Genomic DNA, 25,202 nt, shown 5'->3' with positions numbered 1-25,202 from the left:
TAGCTATATTTAAACTTAATCTTGCCACCTTTATGACAAAAAAGGCAGGAAAATGGTGAACAATTACCTACATATGAAGCAAATCCATTGCGTGTGGTGCAGTGGATGGTGCTATTCTTGTCAAAATGGGTTTCCCCCGCTCCCTAATCTTTTTCACTGTATAGTTTGTGGTGGAGCATTTAGAAAATGTCCTTTTTGTAGCTGATGTGTGTCTGCACACATGCTTTTGGGTGGACTTAGGGGGTATTGGGCAGGCACAAATCTGGAGTGCCAGATGTTGGTGTAGCAGCTATTTGCATCGTAAAGTTCCTCCTAATTATATTGGGTGAATTTTAAAGACAAAGGAGTCTGTACTTGCGCTTGACAGGGACAGCATAATCTAAATATTATCTCCCTGAATTTCTGGCTCACCTATTGCTCTGGCTGCAGGGTGGAAAGGCAATCGGGATGCATCGATGGTGTCCCCTGCAGAGTAAAAGCAAACCGCAAAGCACTTGGAGGGCTTTGTTTTTCCATTTAAACCATTCTGAAATGAGTATTAGCAAGCGTTAATGATGTACAGCAAGAAAAACAATGCATCATCTTGCATGGGCTGGAAGCGTGGCAGAGTACCTGGCTGTGGAGATGGCTCCCGTGCAGAACTCTTGGAGGAACTGGTGCAGGAGCTGGAGTTTGATCTGGTCCAGCACGTCCTTCCCGCATCGCTCCCGGCAGCCTTGGGGGCGGTCTGTTCGCTTATTCCCGCTCTCCTTTTCCTTAGGATGCTGTGCTCTGGTCTGATAGCCACTATGCTTTTCCTAGTATTCAAATTACAAGGAAGACTTGTGTGTATAGTGTTCTCAATTATTTCTCTCCCTCTTTGATGTTTGTGTACACTAAGATATCACTAGGTCCGTGCTGGAGTTTTCCCTTGGCCAACGCTGTCCGTGTTAAACTTGCTCTGCATGGGGCTCCCTCTGTCCCCTTCCAGTCACAAAGAGGGTTTTTGTCTTCCTTTTGATGGAGTTGAGCTCCTGCCTGAGCTCAGCATCGTTTTTTTGATCTCCCTTCTGGCTGCAAACCTGCCTGGGAACTCACCTTGACTCTTCTGAACTCATTAACGCTGTCTGCCACTCAAAACTGAACACAGCCATGACTCAACTTTTTAAGTAATTGCTTTACGTGTCCCATCAGCCTGGTTTGGTCTCATCACGCTGCAAATACAGAGGTTCTAGTGCCTCCTTCCCAGGCCCATGATAGTCTCTGGGCTCCATTGCTGGTTTGTTTTGTTTTTTTTTTTACTGGGTGATGCCAGTTCGTGTCACGTGTCTGGGGAGGTGTTTTTTCATCTCTCTTGGTTTGCACGGGAGCAGAAATCCCATCTGCTGCTCTTTTCCAAGCTGCCCTGTGGCCATAGTGTTTTCCCCAGGGAAATACAGGTGTCATAAGTCCTCCTGTTCTTTTGTTTTCCCCTTATTTTTTGTGAAATCCTTAGGAGTGGCGTACAGGCGGACGGTTGGGTCTGATCCTCGGTACGCTGACCCAAGGACGGGAGCGCTGAGTGCTCTGCCTCCGTTTGTCATTGAAGCTTTGCGGAAGAGGAACCCAAGAATTGCAATTAGTAGGAGGCACTTCTAGCGCTTTGTACTTTTATATCTAATGAGTGGCTCCAAGTCTCAAATGCGAGGAGCCGCTTGTGTTTTTTTTCCCCTGGGTCTGCAAAGGTCGGGTGGAGCTGCTGAGGAATGATGGCTCAGCAGCTCTGCAAAAGTCAGGCTGTGATTCACTAAAGGTCTTCTGAGATAGGACGTAGGGAGGCTGGGCAGGAAATCTGGACCCAAGGCAAATATTCCACGTTTCCCCTCAGCAATTCAGACTTCATCTGAATTGCTGAAGTCACTGTGAGTGGGTGAGGAGAAGGGCATTGCCAGGGGAGAGAAGAGAGCTGCTTTTTTCCTTACATGTTTTTGTTTTCCCTGTTAACTTGACCCGATTATATTATTTATTTTTTTTCCATCTGAATAGAAATTATGTCTCATTTGGTCCAGAGCACACGAGAAATACCTAATAACAGGAGAAAATATTTCTGCTGCAAATGGCTGTTGCTGACTGTTGGGAAGTGCTCCCTTCCCTGCAGCAAGAACATTTCAAGTGTCTCCTTGCGGCGAGAGCTGCGTATTGAAACTTTTCTCTTCCAGGGTGAGTCTGTTTTCAAGGCAGCGTTGTGCGCTTTTGGCCAACGGGCCCGTCCCAGCTTGGCGTTAGCCCGGGTGAGCCGAGCTGTTCGCTTCTGCTTGGGGAGGGAAGGAGGCAGCGTCTTTCTCCTGCTGGTAGAATTAGCTCGGAGAGCACCAAGATGAGTGCAGAGCCTTGGAAAAAGGGATCACAACCAGGATTTTAAATACTGTCACGCCACAGGCAAGGAAAGGAAGAATCCCCCTAAGCAAACTGCTGCATTGCAGTGCGTGTATATGCCCTTCTCTGGCCTGAGCTCTGCCAGTGTGACCTGCTGGCTGCTGCTTAAGTTACTTTTTTTTTTTTTTTTTTAATTCATGCTGTCCTCATTCCTCTGAGCCCATCTGCTGGATGGAGATGAGTCATTCGATAGCACTTTGAGTAGGTGATTTGACAGGTGGCTCCCTAGAAAGCTGTCTTTGCATGTGGCAGCTCTTTCTTTGTGGTCTCTGTGTAAGATTACAACCTGAGGTCACTTTGAAGGCTTTCTGCCTCGTTGGGAGCAAAGGGAAGGAGCCCTTCATTGTTCTGGGCTGACTTTCCTGCTCAAAATCAAGGCGATTCCTCCAGTGTTGGGTGGAGAGAGGCTAGATCCCCATCTCAGATGGTGAGGGGGTGGAAAGCTCAGTTTGTTTCTAGACATGTTTTTCTGGTGCACGTGTCTAGAGGCAGCGGAGCACCTCTACGTGCCTTTGCACCAGTACAGCGGTGGTGCTTGGGTGGCGACTCTCGGATGGGACTGGCCCTCCTCATGAAAGATGGGAACTGGAAAAATAAGGGAAAGAAAGTTCAGGAGAAGATTGAGGGCTGGATAACAGAGTAAAAATGCTCCTGTGAGCTATTTATCAGGGAGACCAGACAACTGAGGTGTCTGGAGGAGCAATCACGTGCCCCAGGACAGGTTAGATCAATGGTAGAGCTGATGTTAGGGACCAGCAGAGGGGTCTTGCTGGGAGGGGCAGGAGGGCAAGAGCTTCAGCTGCTGTTCCTCTTTCTCTGGTTTGCCCAACAGGGAAGTAAGAAATGGTGAGACGGTGTCTGCCGAGTCACATCCACATTCTGTTTTTAGCTCTGCCACTAACCTGCTCTTGACAGTAGGCAAATCGCTTCCTCTCATGCTCTTTCCTCTTCTAGCACTGGTCAGTCTTCTCTCCTGGCAAAGTGGCAGCTTTTGGGGGGAGAAAGTCCAGTGGGTGTGACAGTGCTCAGCCTCATGAGGACCACGAAGCTGCTGGGTGCCTCCAGTCCCCCAGCTATTTGGAGCATGAGGATCTGCTAGGGAACATGCCTTCCTCTTCATTACAAGGCTAGTGGTAATTGTTCGTCCCCTGTTCTGCACAACAAACGCTTAGATCTGTTTTCTTCTCCTGGAAGTAGGTCAGAAGTCGCTCAGATGAGCTTGCGCTTTGCTGTGGGCGTGCCGATCTCTCCTTAAATTGGGGTGTCTGCTGCCTCTCAGCAGCGTCCTTCCTTAAGAAAGGATGCCTTCCATTTTTAATTAAAAAAATAAAGGCTTAAAAAGCTCTAAGGAGGCAGAATACAGTCTGATGTACAAAGCTAACGTGAGCAGACGGAACTGCAGGCTGTCTGGGGAGAGCAGCATCAAAGCTCTCCCTGCATTCGCATCAGCTGCCGCTGCTCCACGGGAACTGGTGACTCCTCTTTTCCCAGTTCCCAGCCCTGCCGTGCTTGCTGGGAGCCAGAGAAATACCCAAAACAACAAGGTCTCGACATGACGTACACTTTTAATCCCAACTGGTGTCTGCTGTCGGACCAGCACCTTCCAGTCTTGCCTCGTTTCCAAGGATTATGCCATGAAGGTGACAATTAACTTTTAATGAGACACTTTGTGTTGGTGCCTGTGCATCGGAGCACAGACACTTGCGGGGGATTGCCATCGGCCTTGAGACGCCTCCAGGCACAGGCTGGTTCTGCGAGGAGCCTCTGCGGCAGCAGAGACATGCGGCATGCTCCGGGAGGACCCCGCGTGTTTTTTCCAGGCACTGGGCTCCTGTTTCTCCCGGGAACACCATTAGGAACAGAGTGTGTGTTTCCAGGAGGTTTTTTTGGGGCTCTACAGCCCTGCTGTTGCCAAACCCCACTGACCGCACCTGAGTGACTAAATCCATTTACAAGCCATCTATTTTGAAGCTTAAATACACACGCAGCAAGAGTAAATTCTCACATTGGCTCCGTGGAGCTGCAAAGGCCCAGCTGCCTCTTACTGTGATGATAAAGCTACCAGTGAAGATGACCAAAAATTGGACTTAATGCCAGGGAGTGACGCCTTGCTGAGCTGGAGCAGTGGCAATGACTTTATTTAGCTTTTATGGAGCAGCCCATAGATCTGGGCACGACTAAAACTGGGCACCAGCGATCCCAGTTAGCCCTGGTTTTCCTTAACTTCTACCTGTCCCTTCCAGGCTGTCGTGTTGTACTCAAGCTATCTTCATCTGGGGTTTAAAAAACATGTACAGCACTTTTTAAAATTATTTTGTGGGCTGGATTTTTCCACTGGACTTGCTCTTTCCTGACAAAGGGAGCCAGGGTTTGTCTGTTTGCTCGTCTGTGGGGTTTTTTATTTCTTGAAGGGAACTTTCTGTTGAGAGGCAGAGGGTGGCGGGGAGGAAGAGGAAGGCTTTGATATGCCAGCATCTGAAGGGAGAAGGTTTTCATTCTACTGCAGGGAACTGTTTTGAATGTGCAAGGATGGTGTATGTTTGATGTGCTATAAATAGGGTTGACTCTGCAATGGAAAAAGAAAGCAAAGTTTAAAAAAAAAAATAGTTTTTGTGTTTCTTTTGGTGTGTTTTACTTGTTTGAGGCTGAGGGAGTTGGGGCTAGTTTCCCATTTTAAGGTATCTAAAGGCTAAAGAGCAGAATATTAAAATCAGTTATGTGAAGTAGCATGGAAAAGCTGCTTATTAGCAGAAAATAAGACTGACTGACGGCTCCCACATTGCGGGTTGGGCAGACGAGGAGCTGCGGGGTGGGGTGTGCTGCAAACCTGCCCTCCTTGGGTTCCGAGGTGCCTTGCAGGTGTTCCACGGCTGGGGGGAGTTTGGCTGATGGCGTCTTCGCCCTCAGTTTATCATGGATTTTTTGCTGATGATGCTGTACAAAAATCTCCTTTTTCTTTTTTTTCTACGCATCTTTCACACCTCTGCCAAAGGCAGCCCCTGGGAGCGATGCAGCAAGGCCACGGTGCAGAACGGCCTATCCTATGGCTCTGGGCTGGGACTGCCCATCTCTCCTTGGGGAACAGCCTCAGCTACTGCTCACAAAACCGCTCCCCATCTTCTGTGCTCCTAAATATACCCAGGCACAGCCTGACCAAGCACAGCCTACCACGGGCATGGGCTGGTGCTCCTGGCCGGAACGTTACTGGGGTGATACTGCAGCCAGCACCAAGGGAAATGCGGCTTTGGGGTGGGAGAGGGTGTGTTGGGGTCCTTCTCCAGACCTTTGGGACCTTTTTGGGTTTTGGTGACAGCATGGGCAGCACCAAATGGCTGATACCTCTCTGTCTGATCCATCTGGTTCAAGTAAGGATGCCCCATGCAGCATAGCAAGGGATGGACACTCACATTTCTTTATTTGCTGTTGTCCTGGAGCTGAGCGGATGAGATGAAGGAATGCTGCGTTTTGAGGAAGGGCACATGGATTTTGTGCCACAAGTCGGGAGTGGCTGCGCAGTCCTCCCTTGTCCCAAGTTACGTTTCTCTCCCACTCCCAGCTGTAGAAAAGAAGCCCTCTTCATCACGTCTTTCTTCCCCCTCTGTGTACACATACCATTCCTGCCTCTCCTCGTAGCCAACCTCCTGTCGCAGTGGTTAGTTTAAACAATAGGTCTTTCATTTCCGAAGATCTTCCACCACGCGCAGTGCTTCGGTGTGTTTTGAAGAGCGAGGGGAAGTCGGGATTGCTCGCGTTCCCACGCCCCTGCGAAGGAAAGTGACGGAAACCCCCGTGAGTAGATGCTCTTTCAAAGGAGGCTGCAGAAACCGCACAGCGTGATCAGGAGTGGCCCATCCCACCCCTCTGGATTAGTTCTCCTGGGGTTGAAGTAGGCAGGATGCCGTGCTCCCGGAGATGGAGCCCCGCAGGCTGGAGCCCCGCACCAGCCTGGAGTTAAGTACACCTCCCTCCTCTCTGATCTCAGGTCAGAGCTATCTATGAGGGCGTGTTTTAACTGTCAGTATCATTTTAATTAAACATGGATGGGAAGCGAGGGATTGATTCCTGGCTTCTATGTTGGATTTTGCGTGCGGCAGTGGCTTTGGCCCTCTTCCCCCACCCTGCGGCATGGTTTGGTTGGGATGCCAGAGAAACAGCCGTAATATTTTGTAGCATTTTTTAATCTCACTGGGCCGTGTTGCCCAACTATATCGCCTCATGCTAATACTTGTTGTAGGAAGCTTTTGGTTCGGGCTGCTGTGGCAGCGGAGCTGAGGGCTTCTGCTCTGTCACAGAAGCGGCTTGGTTGAGCTTTAACCTTTTAGCGTGTGTCCCATCCTGGCAGGGCTGGGAAATTAAAGAAACTGGAGAGGATAGCTTTGTTCTCATCTTTCATGTCAAGCCAGCTGAAGTGCTTCAGCATAAGCCTGCAAGAGCATATTTGGGCCACTGAATTTGGTTAAGGATTTGCACATCTTGCCGTGCACGGTCCCTTCCCCGGGTTCACGTCCGTCTTGATCGCAGCATTCGTGAGAGGTTATGTCCCCAACCAGGGGAGGCGGACGTATCCCAAGTCTCCTTGTGGCTGCTCAAGAAATAAAAGTGCAGAAGAATTGTCACCACATCTTCAAGAAAGTCCCTGAATCGCTCTCTGGAGGAAGCTGTGCTGGGACGTGCACTGACAGCCTTTCACTGCCCAACTTCACTTCAGCCAAGCTACAGGCAGCATGCGGTTGCTTCCTTCCTCTCCCCTCCTGCGAGCAAAGGGCAAGCTTCCTGGTGAACTTAACGCTTCCCTGAGAAAGCCAGCCGCCAACTCGCCAGCCGTTGTGGGCTTTTTGCAGGCAGAGCGATGAGCTGCATGATGTGTCACTTGGAAACTTGGCTCCTGGTCGCGTGGTGAAGCTCTAGGTTAAACAAGGAGCCGGCAAGGGCTTCTCTTGGCTCTTGTCTCGACTAGCGCCAGAGGGGAGGAATCTGCATTAGTTTGTTTCCCTGCCTGACAGATTTGGGGATAGGGATGGAGCCGCTGTGGATGACACACAGTCCCTCCTTCTTTCCTCCCGTGATGAAGCCTTCCAGTTTAATTATAGCCAGCAGGGAGAGAACCTCAATCTTCTTATCCCTTCTCAGCAGGGCACCAGTAGCATTTCTTGGATGTCAAAAGGAGGATTAAATTAGTCTGCAAGCAAGGGTTTGTTTTTTGTTGTTGTTGTTTTTTCCTCCTTCACATCTCTCAGCTCTCTGGGAGGGTGTTAAGCCTCTGAAATCACTGTGGTGATCAATGCCTTAGACATAGCACGCAATCCCTGATTACAGCAGAGCTCCCTGCCTGGGGGAGGATTTGCAGTTTTCTGGGCTGCAAATGCATAGGTGGGTGGGTGGGAAGGAGTGGGAATGGAATGGCTTGTGATAATTGTACCCTTCCCAGGTGTATTAGCAAATAAAGGACGTTTCCGGAGCCGCAACCTTTGCGAAAGTGATCCAGGGCGTGCAGCAGCCCCTTTCTTTGGCCAGGGACAGGTGATGGGAGCGAGTTTTGCTGTGCTGACTTTGCCCTGGCAGGCAGAGCAACCGCTTCCTGGGGTGCTTTTTCTAGACTTAGCGTATCTGGAGAGGAACATGCACCTCCCCAGCTGATAGCCGGCTTGTTGATGTGTGTGTTGGCAGCCCAAGCACGGAACAGGCATCCAAAAAAGTCAAGAAGTCAAGCTGAGCTTAGTTGCCCATCTGCAAACAGCTATGGGGTGATAATACCCTTTCCAGCCTCCTTCTTGTGCGGGGATGGGCATCCTGGCACACATCCTGGTCCACATCCCAGCTCTTGCTGGGTCCTGTGGACCTGTGAGGACCTTATCTGGGGGTTAAGCAGGAGAATGAAATCCACAGCTGAGCTGCGTGAACCAGGAGAGTGTCAACCCTTTTTTCCCCCCAGTATCTAAATGTCAAGGGTGAACTATAGCTATCCCTCTTTGTCTGACATCTTGGGTCTTCTGCTGAGCTGTGCTTCCTCTGAAAGAGGGGGAAAAAAAGGCTTCCCTTGGTGCAGGGGGCTGTTGCCACGTTTGTCAGCCTCGTTGAACCATCATTTTGGCCCTGCAGTGGTGGATGCTGCGCGGCTTCGTGCTGAGTGGTCTGTTAGAAGAGCTCTTGGGGCTCCCCACCCTCAGACATCAGCATCCTTGGCATCACTGAAGGGCTGCTGATGTCTCCCCACTGAGACGCAAGAAGCTTCTCAGCCGTGGCTGTGCTGGGAGCCGTGATGTTTGTGCTCAGCACCAGAGCCTTGGCATACCAATGGTCTTTGAATACATACATTTATTTTTCTTCTCCTCCCTGTTTTGGGGTTTGGAAATGGGATTTTGCTGAACCGCTGAAGATCTTGTTGTTCTTCGTAAAGAACAAGCATTTCGTCTTTCGTCTGCATGTCCTGCTTGGTGACTTGATTTTAGAGGGGCTGAGCGTGGCACAGTAGGTGCAAGCACCCAGGGCAGAGCGGCTGGTGGGGTGTCTCCCAGTGCTTCTGAAACTGGGTAATTACCTAAAGAGTTGGTTTTTTTTTTTCCCCTATTCTTCCTCAAAAAAGTAAGGAACCATTTTGAATCCCCATGGGAGGAGGAGAGTTCCAGAGGAAGAAAGACTTAGTAAAACCAAGTATTTGATGTTGAAGTAAACAAACCTGTATTGTTCGTCCAGAACTGGAGTTTTGACTACAAATAGGAGAAATCCTGGCAGTGCCCTGCAGCAGGCGTCAAGTGCTTGGGCGTCAGCGCCTGTTTCCTACACCACTTTTGATGTCTGTGTAGATAATTTGCTGTCCATTTGGACCAGTTTGGGGCAATATAATCAGTAATTTTGGCCAATCTGTATGAGCTGCATCCTGAGGCGCTGCCACTTGCCACAGCAGCATGGGGCTGGGAAGGAAATGTTCCTCCCCATTTAGGCTGCAGAGAAGGACACTTTTAGGTGGATTTAGTAAAGGCGCTTATCTTTCAGCTCAGGCGAATGGTGGGGTTTAGGGAGCAGGGGTCTTTTGTTAGACCAAGCAATATCTACAAGAAAGCTGATACGCCTTCACACAAATAGCCTAAAACAGCCCTGTCTTTACAGCTTGTCAAACATCTCACCTTTTCGCTGGTTTTAGAACAGGTGTCAGAGACGCTTTGATAAATGGATCTGAAAACTTGACCGTAGCTTCTGCAGATCTCTCTCTCCTCCGCTTACAAAGAATTCAAACCCCTGTGCCCCAGATCCTGAGCTCCTCCAGCATTTCCCCCAGGAGTGATGGTTTAGGGCTTTGAGATGTCTGCTCTCTCCAGACTCTGTTCTTGCGCTGGCTGCTGCAGGCGGAGTGTGTTGATTCTCTGTTTACTTGCATTTCGCCATGTGTGAAACTCAAGCCTTGGCTCAAAATGGAGTCGAGAGACAATTCTGCTGCTTGCTTTTTCCAGCAAGCGTTGGAGTTGGAGCTGTGTGGTGTGATTTAAGGAGCTGCATAGCTTCTGCTGGGTGAGGATTATCCTGACTGAGCCGTGCTTTGGAAGGGTAGGAGATGCTTGGATTTTTAGTGGGGCAGTGTTAGCAAAGAGCCACAACTTTTTAACATGCTTTGGGCTGATCCTGACACCTCCTTTCTCTTGCATGTGCTGTCTGGACCAGTCCTCTTCCCTTTTTGTCCCCAGGACTTACTGCATGAGGTATAAGGGGCTTTAAGGAGTTACTGCTGTGCCTGATTCCTCCTCCCTTCTTTTTCTGCAGCTGGTCAGTGAGAAGGTTGGAGGGGCTGAAGGGACCAAGCTTGACGATGACTTCAAGGAAATGGAAAAGGTGAGTAAGGAACACGAAAAATCTCTAAAATCACCCATATATCTCCTCTGTGACCCTGAGCTGATCTTCACTGCTGCCGGGTTGTCTTGTCTTTCCTACAGAAAGTGGACCTGACCAGCAAGGCAGTTACAGAAGTATTGACCAGAACAATAGAGTACCTCCAGCCGAACCCAGGTGAGTGCCTGGACCTTTCCTGTCCCCTTCTCTCTGCTCCCCCAGTTTTCCAGGGAAAGCGGCAGAGAGATATCAGAGAGAACCTTTTTGGCCCTGAGGTATTGGTCACCAGCCCATATTTGAGATCAGGCAACTTGGGTGAAGATCCAGATACTCCTCTTGCCCTGTGCCATGTTCCTGGGCTGTAAGATGCTGCTGTTGCTGTCGAACTGTGAAAGAACAGGCACATCTTTCACCTTGGCCTGAGAGAGGCCCCGAAGGGGACCCCTTTTTCTTGGGATGTTGAGAAAAAGTGGCATCTCTGGGCTGGGAAGGGCTTTGTAGGCATCGCCTCTGTAGCCTGCTGTCCTGCATACTTTGAGCCGGCTGGTTCAGAGAGCGCTCCAGGGACTACGGGAGGGTTGGGGAAACTCCTTTGGCCTTCACTGGCAAGCTGTGGGGAACTATTTTTGCATGCTGTCTTGGAAAAGAAACTTCTCTTTTTATAGTGAATGATATTTCTGGGAGATGAAGACAATAGGGCTTCTTGGCTTTGGGTGTAGCTTTAAAAAATAAAAAAAAAAAAACAGTTGGCAGTGGCCAGCAGCTGCTGGCAAGTCCAAGTAATTGCAAACACGGCTGTGGCTGTTTCTCTGCCAGCTTCCAGAGCCAAGCTAACCATGCTCAACACAATGTCAAAGATCCGCGGGCAGGTGAAGAACCCCGGCTACCCGCAGTCGGAAGGGCTGCTGGGGGAGAGCATGATCCGATACGGCAAGGAGCTGGGCGAGGACTCCAATTTCGGTGAGTGTCCCGTTGGGCCACCTCTCCCTGGGAGCATGCGGATGAGATGACAAAGGCTGCTGCCAAATATCCAATTTGTTGTTCTAAATTCTGGAAGGGCTATGTGACCCTTTGTGTCACCTAACACTGCTGGGGGCTCTTAAAAGAGGTTTGAGGGCTTCCACCCGGGGTGGCAGGGAAGTGGTAAGCAGAGCCCAAGTGTCCTGCATCCCAATCCATGGCATCACGTGCAAAACCACCTCTTAATGCTTTTTTACTAAACACTGAGATCAATTTGCATGTATGAAAAAATGCTTCCGTGCTTCTAAACTGAACAACGGTGAGGTGGAAACCAGATTGAGCGAGGTGGGGAGTTTTACGGTGCAGTTCCCAGCCAGAGCTCTGCTACAGGGAGCCAAGAAATCTTTTTGCGTGGCAATTTCCCATAACCGCATGTGACTTGCAGGGAGGAGGGGGCTGAGGTCTTTCGGTGACATCAGTTTTAATCCACTAAAACATCAGCCTGCGCATGTGATGGAGCTGTTACAGCGCACAGCTGTCTGATGGCTTCCAGCACAGGGAGGAGCATTCAGGAAAATTACAAAGCTCTGGCTACTTTGTGGGAGTGATGCAGGAGTCTCAAGAGTATCTGTGGCCAACTCAGAGTCCTGCATCTCTCTTGACTTGCAGGAACTGGAGAGCAAGGGGGAAGGAAGTTTTTAGAAGAACACACCAAACCTGATTTCCTTTAATAGCCTCGCTTTAAAGGAACACTTAACTTGATAAATTTCTCTGTTAGTACTGCAGCCCTCCCTAGGACGGGTTATCTAGAGTTATCACAATTGAAATAACTCTTCTCGTGTATTTATTTTTTCCAGCTGGACAGTAGAGTGATGTTTTTGCTTTACTCTCTATTTCACTTTTATATTCTCCTGTGCTAACAGAGTGCTGAAACGGTTGGTTTGCCAAAGCTGCACAGGAGTAATTTAATCTATAAATGGTTTTCACTGGCATAAAAAGCCAAGACTAAAAATGCTTTGCTGCAAGTCTGTCTGGCTTAGCTGTCATTGTAGCAGGAGCCTTAGAACAGCATGAAACGAAATAGGTTTCAATAAGCAACTTCGAGCCCTCTAATTCCCAGGGGAGGAGAGGGGATAAGGTTGGCCCAGTAGAGGTTAGTGTCTAAAATTAATAAAAAGCTGTGAGTTTGCTGCCAGCATCTGGGGAAACTTGAAAAGTTGGTCAGAGTGCTCTGGGCTTAAAATCTTCTGAACAAAAGGATGGCCAGGCTGGATCAGACTGAAAGCGCCTCTGCCCCGGGCTTCTCTTGCCAGCAGCAGCCAAGGAGCAGAGCCAGGTTAAAGCACTGCATGGCCAATGAGCAGCTCAGCAACTCCCCGAGCCAACAGGGAGTTTAAAAATACTGTTTTTTAAAACTATTTTAACCTTTTCCTTCCTCTGTGTAGTTGGCAGAGATTGTTCCTGTTTTTCAGAGGAAAAAGAATGAAGCGTGTTGGTGGAGTGTCTTGCATGGAGTCAGTACCAACAGGCAGTTGCCTGCTGTCACGCTGGGCACCGCTTGCTCCGTGCCAGGCTCGGCGATTTGCTCTGGACAGAAATGTGGGGTGTCGGAGAGGGGACGGATCTTGCACACGCTGGGTGTCTTGGCAGAATGGCTCTGCATGCAGCCGCGACGGACTTCGGCTCTGTTTAACTGGCTGGCCCCTTTCTCCCTTTCTCTTTCCTTCCTTTTCTCACTCGAAGGCGATGCGCTTCTTGATGCTGGCGAATCTATGAAGCGGTTGGCTGAAGTGAAGGACTCTCTGGATATTGAAGTCAAACAAAACTTTATTGATCCCCTCCAGAACCTGTGTGACAAAGACCTGAAAGAGATCCAGGTAAACACCTCAGTGTTTTTCTCTCCTCATCATCTCTTTCGTTTCTGGCCCCTCCTGGGTAATAGTGCATTTAATTGCTTGCTCTGTTGTGGTGGGAACCAAGGACTCACACAGGTCCCTTCCCCTGCACTGTGTGTGCTTTCTCTGCCCACGTTCACTAGTATTTCCTCCTTGCTCAGCACTGCTGCTACTACTTATGCAGCTTGTAAGGCTGGATGCAGGTTTGGATGGTTCTTCATTTACCGTGTTTTATGGAGGATGCTGTGGGAGTACGTTCTGGGCTTGCTGAATTTGGTTCTTTGTGTTGTGAGCTCCCAGCCGTGCTACATTTGGGCCACCTAGCATTAAACTTTACAGTGTCTTTACAGCTGTTGGCCCTATTCTGTTAGTAGCCTGGATTTACAACATACTTTCAAACTATGAGCAAGCTTCCCTGTATGTGTCTCATGCAGCATCTCAAGAAGGCCTTTTGGTGTCTCACTGGGGAGACACGGAGCTTGGCAGCTCCCATGTGGTACCACAGAGACAAGTCTGTGCCAAGCACGGCCAGGCTTTGTAACAGGATCCATCCCAACCTGTAATTCACAAGGCAGCTCTCGCGAGTGAATTTTTGCTTACAGTGGTGTCCCAGATAAAACAACCGCCAACTACTGTTTCAGTACTTATCTGTACTCCAATTCTGCAGGCTGTGTTAGAGATAATTTAAGCAGCCCTATGCAGTCAGGGGATGCAGTGCCCACAACCTGCATCCCAATTCCTGATCTCCAGAGCTCCCCGTCCCTCCTGGGGAGCTGAAAGAAGCGGGTCAACTCTTCATCTTCCCCAAAAGGCTTACGTGGGGAGCAGACCTGGGCTGTTGCCTGCAGCATTATCCTCCAGCCCTTGGCTGGAAGGGGGTGAAATCCTATCACCATGCCAGTTTGTTGAGGATTTATTAGTAAAAAGCCATTGTGGACACAGCAGTAATCCTCTGCCAAACTGAGCTCAGACGGTCCACTCGTCCCTGTCACCTCGTGGCAGCCCTGCCTTGCAGCTCACCATCACATCCTGGAGCTTCTCGGGGGTCTGAACAAAGGTGGGAGCCACAGAAGCATGTGCTTCAAGATCAGGTTTCTGAGATGAATGAACCTGGTCTGTAACTAGAGCTGCCTTCCCAGCAGGAGAGCTTGGCTGCTCCCGCTCTCTGCCTTTTCCTTCTTCTCCTTTACTCTTCATAACCATCCTCTTCCCAGCACCATCTCAAGAAGCTGGAAGGCAGACGCTTGGACTTTGACTACAAGAAGAAGCGACAGGGCAAAATCCCCGATGAGGAACTTCGACAGGCCATGGAGAAATTTGAAGAGTCCAAGGAAGTAGCGGAGACCAGTATGCACAACCTCCTAGAAACCGATGTGAGTGCATGGGGGGACCACCGGCTCCTCTGCCCCAGGCTGAGAGCTGCTGGGTGGGTTGTCTTTCTGTGTGCACGAGGGTGGGATCTCTTGAGGGATGGAGAAGTTAGGCACTTAATTTCCACTCTTGTTTTTGCAAGCGTGGTTTTGCTCTCTGAAAACCCAGATCTGAGAGCCCAGCACGTGGCTTGGTGGCCTCTTATCCTTTCTGTAGCCCCTCTTCCTGATCCAGCCCTTGGCCAGAGGAGAAGCTGTGGCTTCTACCAAACCAAGTCTCTTCTCAGTGTGCTGGTGAGTTTGGGCAGGTAACACGGCTTACTTGGGAAGGATTTGAACAGTGAAGCCCAGAGAGTGGTAAATGTCCTCTGTGCTGCTGAGTCTCGGCCAGTGCCTGACCTCTGGTGTCTGAAATCCCAGACCTTCTCCTCGTCTCCCCGGGGAGGTTGTCCTTCGTACATATTCCGCCCCCAGTACTCATAGGTACAACAAGGGAGTATCTGGTCAACTGGGAAGAGCCATTCATCCCACCTTGGTGTGATTCTTGCAGATCGAGCAGGTGAGCCAGCTCTCAGCCTTGGTGGACGCCCAGCTGGACTACCACAGGCAGGCAGTGCAGATCCTGGACGAGCTTGCTGAAAAACTCAAACGCAGGTGAGTCCTAGGGGCCCGTAGGCACTCTTATTTTTCACAGCCACAACCTGTCCCTGTGGTACCTGTCTGTAAATACCTGACCATCCCTCTATATCTATCTTCTGGTGTTAAAGCTGCTTCTGGCAATCACTAGAGCTTCAAACCAGACCTTCAGGTTGGAGAGAGCGATGCCGGCTGCACAACCTGCTTTCAGTGACAGGGACATTCTGACATCTGAAACAAAACCTCTGTGCTTCCACTGTGGGTGGCCGGTCTCTGCTGGGCTGAGCCCTGCCTGGATCGGGGTGTGCTGCGCCCAGTTGAATTTGGCAGGGGTGGAGGCAGAGGGTGAAATCCTCTTCGTGCCAGGGTTCACGGCTCCTTGTTTTGTGGGCTTTGAGTGTGGGAGTGTTCCCCAAGAGGTGCCTTTTGACTGGACCCAGTATTGAGTCAGAAGTTGCATCATGTTGGTGGAGCAGACGGCTCGGATGTCACGAGCTGGACATGCCTGGCACCCAGCGTCACCTGGAACCACCTAGCCTGGAGGCTTTGTGCCATTAGCTTCAGTTGTGGTTAAGGAGGGTACCTGGAAATTGACCAGAATCCTTTCTGGTTGTGGTCCAGAAAGGTCTGTGTCAAGGGCTCCCAGTTGCTCTGAAGACCAGAAAGTGAATGCAATGTGGCGGGGATGATGTGGTGGCCAGAGGCCGGCGGAAGAGCTCCTAGATCACGTCCTTAAAGACACACATCTGTGAGCCCTCTGCCAGAACCCTCATTTTCCAGCAAGCCCTGCTCTTCCTTCTGTCCACATGGTGGTCCCTGGCTGCACATATGGCACTGCTGCGCATGCTCTGGAGTTTTGAGCTGCGTGAGCCTGTTGGTGAAAGGCAGGTATGTGTCTGGCACACAGGAGCAGGGCGAGCCACAGAGCTGCCTGGTCTTGCTGCTTTCCCTGCCCTTCCGCAGGTGCCCGACCTCTGCAGTGGCCCTGGGCAACATGCGGTTTCTGCCCAGGTGCCAAGAAACACAGAGGTGGTGTTGAAACACCGAATGAACGGCTTCATGCGACTGCCGTGACTTGCGCAGTTGTTCATCCTGCTGCTCTGCCTCACCTGAGCCAGCATCTCTCCAAACCCTGGTCAAGGAAGGAGAGGTGGCTTCCTTGCATCTGGGGTTCCCTGCAGAGCTGGGGATGTGCCTTTGGCAGCCTGGCTCTTCGACAGAGCCAGGGCAGCCTCTCTGCTCCTCAGGGTGATTTGGCAATGCCACCCTCCTGCTGTTGCCTCCTAGAAGAAACTGCTGAGTGGATGCTGTGTCTGGTTTGAATTAAGAAGAGCTGGGAGGATCCTGCCAAGCATGAGCTTTCCAACCACAGCATGAGTGTCCTCTGCTGGCCTGAATTGCCTGAGACACCTCCATAACAAAGCTTTGGGGCATGTGGCCCTCTCTTAAGGGCCAGGTCCCACACCCTGGGCAAGATCCATCTTCAGAACACCCCAGCATAGAGGGTTGTGCAGATTCTTGTCTACAAACCAATCTGCTCCCCTACGTAGCCACCAAGGAGAAAAAATATCATCTTGATCTCATCGTATTCTGTTTCATATTTCAATTTATCCACATTAGTTTTCCTTCTTCCAGAATGAGGGAGGCCTCCTCGCGTCCCAGGCGGGAATACAAGCCCAAACCCAGGGAGACATACGACTTTGGAGAGACCGACCAGTCTAACGGGGGCTTCTCTTGCAATCCTACCCCCAAAGTCTCAGGTAAAGTTGTCCCGTGTGTGTGCACACACAGATGCCTCTGGAGCAATCTCCTGGGGATGGAGGTGAACTACTCTGCCTGGAAATGATGGTTCTGGTGTGCCGGATGTGCCTGCGTGAGCTGGTGGCTCTGAAAAATGTCAGAAATGCCTCTAGACTCAGGCTGTTTTCTCTTAGGACCCAGCAGCCTTCGTTATATTGGCTTTGGGGACATCCCAGCGGGGTCTCCAGCCCGGGCCACTTGCCTGTAGTGCCCAGTCAGGGCCAGCAGTGGCAGACAGGAAAAATGAAGCATCTCTCACACCCTCCCCATCTTCCATCATGCTGCATTCATCCCTCCCTGGTCCTGGCAAGGCAGGCGGGTTTCTAACACAGCATGTGGGCCACCCTGTTTCTCCTAACAGATCCTCCCTTCAGCCCCTGCCTTTTCCTCTCTCCAGTTCATGTTGTTTTAAGCATGTCTCTTTTTGTTTGGAAGCAGCTTCCTCCTCTTTCCGATCCGACAAGCCGTCCCGGGCCTCCGTCAGGAGTATCCGTGAGTTTCCTCCCTCTGCACTGCATGATGTATGACCATCTCTCCCCATCCCTCCTTGCTCTTCCTTCCATGATGCTGCTGCTTTGGAGCCGCTAACACCTCCGGGCTGTGCCTGGCCAGCAGAATAGCGCAGCTAAGCCTCGAGCTAAGCCCCAAATTAAAACAGCCATGCTAAACTGATATTTACCACCCCAAAGCTGGGGCCATTGCTCACCCGGAGGCGTTGTAGCAGCTATCATCACGCAGGCATGTCCGGCGTGAGGCCACAGCGATCAGATGCTCTTCCACGAGGTATCAGACATCTGAGGGTTACCCCCTTCTCGTTCCAAGCACCCAGCCTGGATCTGTCCCACTCCTGCTCGTGCTGCCCCCCGCCAAACCCCACCGCTGAAGGCTGGGGGGAGTGGGTAGAGCCTAGGCATGCCGAGCAGGTTTTGTGGTCCCAGCTGGGCAGCGAGGAGCCTACAATGGGTTGCGGGAGTGACGTGGGGTCTGGGGATCAGCATTCCTACTGAAGGGACACGTGGGGGTCCCGTTGGAGTCCTGTTGGAGTCCCGAGGCCAGGCTGGGTCTGTGGCTTAGAGCCGTGGTGGTGGGGAAAGCTCGTGGTGGTGCAGCAAAGGGGCAGGAGGAGTGAAGGAGCCTGGTGCAGGGAAGTGCTGTGGTGGTGGGACCAGCCTGGTATTTTGAGAAGTTGTCTCAAAACCTGCTTGGCTGCCGCTTCTGGTGTTTTCTGAGTTCTCTTCTAATGCTGGGTCCTTCCTTGCTGTGGGTGTTCAGCAGACCAGACGTGCTGCTGCTGTTCATGCCATTCCTCCTGCCAGGGTTGGAAGAGGGTGGGGGACAGGGGCCCTGCAGCCCCCAGTGGTCTCTATTAGCTCTGTCCCTTTTCAGTAGGATCCCCACAGCTGTGAAGCTGAGTGTCTGCCCATCCCAAAATGTCAGCGCATGGAGCAAGCAGCAGCTTTCCCTGCTACAAAACACCCTTTGCAGTCAGGTCTGATGCTGAAATCATGGACCTGAGATGGGGGAAAGAGACCCCCCCTGTTTTTTGGGGGGAGCTCGCATGCAACACTGAACTGATAATTTCCTAATTTAATTAATTTAGCCTGCTGCCCAGGGGAGGCAGTTGCACTCCTCCCCCTCCCATCACACTCAGGCTCAGGGTGATGAGCGACCCCCAGGTCCTTCTCTGCCACATTCTGGTGTCTAACCCCATCCTCGATGAACTGCATGGCAGCTTCTCTCATCTCTGGAGGAATACCGTGGCTTTTCACCACCTGGTTTCCATTATGGGGGTCTAAATTAGGTTGGAGTTTAGTTCAGAGAGGGGGAAGTCGGGCAGGATCAGGTGGTGGACCTGGGATGCTGGAGGTGGGACTCTGCTTTGGGAGAAGCTTGTGCAGGACCTGGTTGTGGCAAGATGGTGGAGGAACAATGAGCTAAAAGCCAGTGAGGACTTTAAACTGGGTTAATGCTTTACCGTCACGGGGACAAAGTGAAGGGCCAGTTTATCCCGGGCAGGGCAGAGCTGGGTTGTGAAACCAGTTGTGCAAGCCCTGGCTCGGGCAGAGCCGATGATGCTGCATGGTGTCCAGATCCGGCATCCACCAGCACGATCCCGGGGATCCCCGGCATCGGCAGAGCCAGGGCCTTGAGGAAAGGGGTGCGAGGGGGCCCAGCTCACCTCTCCCCTCCCCTGTCTCTCCCCGCAGCCCCCCTGGATCAGCCCTGCTGCAAGGCTCTCTACGACTTTGAACCCGAAAACGATGGCGAGTTGGGCTTCAAGGAAGGCGATATCATCACCCTGACCAACCAGATTGACGAAAACTGGTACGAGGGCATGATCAACGGCCAGTCGGGCTTCTTCCCCCTCAACTACGTGGAAGTGCTGGTTCCGCTACCTCAGTGAAACGGCATCACTCCCGTCCCCCATCCGCTCATGCGGGGCCGAGCTCCATTCCACCTCCCTCCTGACACTGGCCCTGTCCGGCGGCGGGGCCGCATTCTCTCTGTGTCACCTCGGGGCGAGATTGCCACCAGGGAACAAGCCAGAAGGGTCAAACGACCCCCCCACCCCTTGTGAATTTGGTTATTTTAATTTTTTTTTTTTTGTGTGTGTCCTTCTGGTGCTTGAACTTCGGTACTTTGCGCACCCTGCCAGGTCCCCCCTGACCCCCGGGCTGTACGATGGCCACAGGCCTCTCCCTGTCCAGTTTTTCTTTCTTTCGGGTCAAGCAGCTGGATGAGCCAGGTTGGGAGAGCCAGGATGCATCCTTTGCCCTGAGCATCACCCTGGGGAGACGCATGGCCCAGTGACAGGGGGGCAAAGCAGCCCTTTACCCCCCACCCCCTTAAACACTACCCCTCTCCCTGACGATGCCCAGCCTTCCATCCAGGACCCTGGCTCTCCCAGGGGGCTCAGGGGAGGGATGCCATGGCGCAGCAACACTACGACACCCATCAAACACTAAACCAGCCCTGCGGCGCGGGTGCTGAGCTCTGCCTGCGGCTCTGTGCTGCTCCCCCCACACACACCCTGGAGGGACAAAGCAGGGATGTCCCTCTGCCCCCTCCTCACAGAGCTTGGCTCCAAAGCGGGGTGGTTTCTCCCTTCTGCCCTATTTTAAGCCAAGTTGCTTCTGGACCTTTGGGATTTTCCTACTCCAGACTTGACTGAGTGTGTCAGAGATGGGGGATAATTTTGGGGAGGGGGTGGGAACTGGGCCACAGCCTGGGTTCTACCCACCACGGGGCAGAGCGGGTGGTGGCTCCTCTCCCTGGGGAGCCATCGGCACCCAGTGCTGCAGGACCGGGGCTTGCTGGAGCTTGGCTGATCCTCATGTGCCTTTCCTGTGCCCCCCACCTCTGCCCCGCAGACCCCTCCTTGGCCAGGGGGGGAGCAATGAGCCCCTCTGCCATGGGTTTGGTGGGAAAAGGTATCACACATCTCAGTGCTGCCTCTGCCACCCCTTAGCCCTAAGCATCCCGGCGTGTTCCTTCTTACGGGGGGCAGGATGGGGCCCGGCAGTGCTCCCCCCATCTCTCACTCAACTCCGTGGGTTTCCTTGCTAGAAAAATGGCCTTTTTCTCCCTCCTTTGTGGGTCTTTGCCGGGCTCTAGCCCCTCTCCTCCTTGGTTAGCACTGTCCCCCTGCCCAGGCCAGGGGCCAAGCCCCAGCTCCACACTGGGCCCATGCCGCAGCACGTCTCTGTCCCTGCTGTTCCCGGCACGTTACAGTTACCCATCCCCTTTTTAACGATTTTAACAGTGCATGTCAATGTACATCCCGTCCCCTGCTGCGCTGTGCTCCAGGCGGGCTGAGCGGTGGCCCCGTTCCCAGCCACAGGGGGCACGGGGCAGCTCCCCCTCGCTCCCAGCAGCACAGGGAGCCCCAGGGACCACTGTCCTCGGGGACCTCGTGTCCGTCCCCTCCCCGGTGGGGACTGTGGTCACAGCCCAGGAGCGCTGGCTCCTGCTCAGGTGGATTGAAATGCGTTTTGTCAGTTGGGACAACTTGCTAGACTTTTTTTTTTTTGGTAATGGTTTCTCCTGGTTTTTAGGAGGAAAAAAAAAAAGACCCAAAAATCTTGACTTGTATCTCTGAATAAAAGTATTAAATGTTTTCTTCTTTCTAATGGCTGCTTCCTCTCTGTGAGTGCGAGACTGGGCAGGAGGAGCTCTGGATGAACATCCCCGATTCAGTCCCCAAAACCAGGCAGCTGGACGGTGGCTGCATCCCGTGAGGCCACCGGCACCGTCCCTTACCGCAAGGCCACCAAGATGTCCCCAAGCCAGTGCAGCCGCGTGCTGGCCACCTCTCAGGAACCACTCTTTAATCAACTACCCCTTCCACAAACAACTTACAGCCAAGAGTCCCATCACCATCACCCCCCCTCCGCTGCTGCCCTGGGGCAGGGCAGGAGCCAGGGAGGGGCGGGGGGGGGGCATGTCCCAGGACCCCTCAGGTAAGCTCCCAGGAGCAGTGGGCGATGCAGTGTCCCCGCAGCACTGCACTGCCCTGGGTCCGGATGAGCCCCTCGGGCTGGGGGCGGGGGGGCTGCTGAGCTGAGCCCTGGCTGCTGGGAAGGCACCTGGTCCAAGCTGAGGCGGGGGTCCCGGCCCCCTCAGCTGCTGAGCTTGAGGAGGCTGTAGATCTGCTCCAGGATGTGGGTGAAGCTCTGGTCTTTGGGGGTGCGGGAGGCCAGGGAGCCCTGACACAGGAACGCAGCCCCGTTAATGAAAACATCGGGAGGGCTGGAACGCCGCCCCCCTGAAGCTGAAGCCCCCTCCTCACCTTCAGTTTGTCCAGGTAGGTCTGATCCTGACTCCACAGCTCCTGAAACTTCACCAAGTCCGGCGCGCCCTTGTAAAACTCCACCAGCAGTGTCTGGGGTGGGGGGGCGAGAGGAGCTGCAGGCACCGGGGCTGCCCCAGGGCCCCCCCACCCCTGTGGCACTGAGACCTCGGCAGCATGTCAGGGATGGAGAAGAGATGGTCACCGTCACTGGGAATGGGGACGGGTAGCAGAGCCCCTGCCAGCCCCCCATGGGGTCGGGGAGTTATCCTTGCTGGGGCAAAGGGGGTTTTTGTGTTGTTCCCCCCCAGCATGCTCACCATCTCCTGCAGGACATCGTTGGTGAGGAAGCCGTCCTGGATGTAGGCCACCTCCACGTCCATGGGGATGCCGTAGTCATTGGGCCGTTGCTGGAGGATGGGGGGGTCACCCCACGGCACTGGGGCCACCCACATCCCAAATCCCCCCCACACATAAAGGGATGGTGACCACTTACCTCCGGTGGTGGCATCACCCAGAAAGGCGCAATTTTGGATTCCACGCCAGGGTTGCCATGATAGTAGGGTCCTGGGGGGTGGGGTGGGGAGAGGTGACACAGATGGGGCTGACACGGGGCGGGAGGGGTGACAGCAGCCCCCAGCACCCCCGAGCCAGCGGGGCCCGGTCTCTTACCGCAGATGAGGGCCAGGCAGGGCTGGAAGCCATTGCCGCTGCCCTGCAGCTTGAGCTGATAATCCATCTGCGCATCGATGTCGTGCAGGGAGGGCAGTGCGGGGCCAAAGGGGTGACTGTGGTACCAGCCCACCAGTGACAGCCCCCGCAGGAACAGGCTCTGGCAGATCTGGGACAGGCAGATTCCATGGGTCCAGGACCCTGGGGACCCCCAAGACCCCTCCAGACTCCCCTGCAGGGCTGCTTTACCTCCTCCTCCACGGCGCCAGCGGCTTCAGCATCACCCAGGCGGGTCCGGCACGGGAAGGCTCGCAGCACCGTAAGCACTGCCGGGGGGGCACAGGGGTGGGTGGCTCCGAAAAGGGCTGGGGGGGCCACCTACCAACGCCCCCACCCTGCTACCTACGCTGCGTGTTGGTGTCCCACCGCCCACCCAGGTAGCCCACCACTTCACTCCGTGTCAGGTGGCTGTGGAAATCCTAAAGGAAAAGATTAAAATCAACAGTTTGGCCCCAAAATGACAATGGGGGCACCTCCACCCCTCCCTGCGGGTGTCCTCAGTGCCATCAGAGGTGTCCCAACCTGTCCCCCACCTTGGGGAGGGGACGCACCAGGAGCAGGAGGACGTTGCTAGAAATGGCCACGTTGAAGGGCTGGAACTTGTTGATGGCGGCGAAGGATGTCACCTCCACTAGGGTCTGGGGGTTCCTGGAAGAGCCGCAGTCCCGCTGCCACCCCTGTCCCTCCCTGCACCTGCAGGGCCGGCAAGGGCACCCGTGGGGGCTGGGGATCCAGTCCCCATTGCACCCTACCTGGCCGAGTCGCGGGTGCCCAGGGTGCAGTAGCGCACGGGCACCCGGGGTTTGCTCTCCAGCCTTTTCCCCGGGGGGCCGTGATCTGCGAAGCACAACGCCCCGTCACCGCTTCCGGGCTGCCCCGGGTTCCCCCAGGGACCCCCCTGTCACCTTACCCATCCCCGCCGGCTCTGCCAGGCTCTTGCACTGCTGCTTCTTGCTCCTCTCCTCCGTTTTTTTGGCAGCCACCAGCTCCGGCACGGGCGCCCGACCCTCCCTCGTCGCCTCCTCCTCTTCCTCCTCAGGCATCTCCTCCTCCTCACCCTCGCTGGCCAGGCTCTGCGGGCAGCACAGGGCTGGCACCCGCCCATCCCACCCACACTTAGGGGGCACCCAGGGGGTTCCGGCCCACCTCCTCGGCGGGCGGCGCGTTGGGCTGGTGCTTGCGGAGCCAGGCGGCTTTGTACTGGTCCAGCTTCTGTCCCTTGTAGCGGACGGAGGCCCAGCCACACCCCGACTTCTTGGCGGGGTTCACCAGGCGCTTGCAGTGGGTGGCCCAGGCGCTGGGCGAGTTGAAGACCTGCCCCGTCTCCTGCCAGGTGATGGTGCCGTCCGCCCCCAGGTCCCCCACGAACTTCTTGCCCTGGGGCGGGTGGGGTGAGCTGGGAAGGCACCCGCCAGTCCCCTGTCCCCCACCTGTGCCCCTCATCCCTGCCCCCCATCCCTGTGAACCTCATCCCTGTCCCCCATCCCTGTTTCCTCCATTCCTATGTCCCTCATCCCTGTCCCCCATCCCCCTGTCCCCCATCCCCATGTCTTCCATCCTGGTTCCCCATCCCCGTGTCCCCACCCCATCGCCTCCCCGCACCACTCACCAGGTAGTAGATGGAGAGGACGCCACGGGCCGGCTCAAGGAGCCCGTCGCGGAGCAGGACACGCAGGGTGATGCCGCGGCGGGTGAGCACGGCCCCCCGGGAGCCCCCCGCCGCCTTCGACCCGCTCCCGGCCTCCGGTTCAGCCTCTGTTTCATCCAGCCCCGGCTCCAGCTCGTCCTCGTCCTCCTCCAGGCACTCGTCCCCACCGGGGGAGGCAGCTGCCAGCGCTGTGGGATGGGGACATGCCGGGATGGGGACAACTTGTGTGGGGGCCTCCCGGGGGGCAGCACCCATGGGCGTCCCCCCCAAGAGCACTCTTGGGTCACCCCAGCCTCGTGTCTGCCTGTGGATGGCAACACTGGGACAGGGATACGCAGGGATATGGGGACAGGAAGATGTGGACATGGGGATGCAAGGATACGGGGGGATGGACATGGGGACAGGAGGGCCCAGGGCCAGGGGGATGGGGACACTGTTGGGGGGAGACACAGGCATGTGAGGACAAAGGGGCATGACGATAGAGGACTTGGGGACACGGGGACACAGGGCCATGGGGACACAGCTGTGGGACACGGGGACACAGGGACAAGACTCTCCTGGCCCAGGAGGTCCCCAGAGCCTGGTCTGAACCCAGAGATGGGGACAGGGACAGAGGTGTCCCCACCCTGACCCACGGGTGTCCCAGAACGTCCCTGTCTCTGCCCCACGGATGTCTCGGAGTGTCCCCACCCCTGAACCACGGTGTCCCGAGGTGTCCCCATCCTGTGGGTGTCTCTATCCCAGCCCCATGGGTGTCTCGGGGTGTCCCCATCCCTGCCCCACGGACGTCCCAGGGTGTCCCTACCCCTGCCCCACGGGTGTCCCCATCCCGTGGGTGTCCCGGCGTGTTCCCCCCCACGGGGGTGCCCGTGGTGCCCGGCCGCGTGCAGGCGCGCCCCGGGGGTCCGCGCACTGGCGTGGGTGTGCGCATGCGCCGGTGCACACGCGTGTGCGCGGGGAGGGGCGGTGTGTGCACACGCAGGTGCATGTGCGTGTGCGCGCGCGTGTGCGGGGTGTGCGGTGTGTGTGTTGCGCGCGCGTGTGCCCGGTGCGTGCGCGCGTGTTCTGCCCGGTGCGTGCGCGAGCGCGCGTCGGTGGCGGCGCGCGCCCGCCGGTACCTGCCATGCTCCGCTTGCGCCGCTCCCGCCGCTCCCGCC

General features: G+C 54.3%; 2 protein-coding genes across 5 annotated transcripts in view; one reads left to right on the top strand and one right to left on the bottom strand.

The window, feature by feature from the left end:
- SH3GL1 (SH3 domain containing GRB2 like 1, endophilin A2) overlaps positions 1–21,006 on the top strand; it is a 29,679-nt gene extending 8,673 nt beyond the window's left edge. The window contains exons 2-10 of one of the 4 annotated variants that reach the window (XM_054181897.1): positions 10,150–10,218; positions 10,320–10,392; positions 11,032–11,175; positions 12,919–13,052; positions 14,285–14,443; positions 14,991–15,094; positions 16,712–16,836; positions 17,315–17,368; positions 19,084–21,006. In XM_054181897.1, coding sequence (XP_054037872.1) covers positions 10,150–10,218; positions 10,320–10,392; positions 11,032–11,175; positions 12,919–13,052; positions 14,285–14,443; positions 14,991–15,094; positions 16,712–16,836; positions 17,315–17,368; positions 19,084–19,280 — 1,059 coding nt within the window. In that variant the 3' untranslated portion in view covers positions 19,281–21,006. Of the gene's footprint in view, positions 1–10,073; positions 10,219–10,319; positions 10,393–11,031; positions 11,176–12,918; positions 13,053–14,284; positions 14,444–14,990; positions 15,095–16,711; positions 16,837–17,314; positions 17,398–19,083 lie in introns of all 4 variants that reach the window. The other 3 variants (XM_054181900.1, XM_054181901.1, XM_054181899.1) reach the window with 3 other exon arrangements.
- A 146-nt stretch (positions 21,007–21,152) lies between these two features.
- On the bottom strand, positions 21,153–25,190 carry MPND (MPN domain containing). The gene is made up of 13 exons (XM_054182074.1): positions 25,164–25,190; positions 24,007–24,233; positions 23,544–23,774; positions 23,308–23,470; positions 23,150–23,234; positions 22,949–23,045; positions 22,744–22,816; positions 22,587–22,663; positions 22,338–22,506; positions 22,162–22,232; positions 21,986–22,075; positions 21,666–21,758; positions 21,153–21,582 (listed from the first exon to the last, which is right to left on the bottom strand). The coding sequence occupies exons 1-13, from the start codon at positions 25,168–25,170 to the stop codon at positions 21,496–21,498; spliced, it is 1,470 nt and encodes a 489-aa protein (XP_054038049.1). The 5' UTR covers positions 25,171–25,190; the 3' UTR covers positions 21,153–21,495.
- Between the last annotated feature and the right edge of the window lie 12 nt (positions 25,191–25,202).

Source organism: Rissa tridactyla, chromosome 22, assembly GCF_028500815.1.
Source record: "Rissa tridactyla isolate bRisTri1 chromosome 22, bRisTri1.patW.cur.20221130, whole genome shotgun sequence".
NCBI classification, from domain to species: Eukaryota; Metazoa; Chordata; class Aves; order Charadriiformes; family Laridae; genus Rissa; species Rissa tridactyla.
The sequence above is the reverse complement of the archived record's forward strand: the minus strand, read 5'-3'. Positions and strand labels throughout refer to the sequence as shown.

Coding starts and splice junctions, on each gene's coding strand:
- MPND (XM_054182074.1), bottom strand. Junction 23,775..24,006: donor TCCTCTCCATCTACTACCTG/GTGAGTGGTGCG, acceptor CACCCGCCCCAG/GGCAAGAAGTTCGTGGGGGA. Junction 21,583..21,665: donor CCTACCTGGACAAACTGAAG/GTGAGGAGGGGG, acceptor TTCCTGTGTCAG/GGCTCCCTGGCCTCCCGCAC.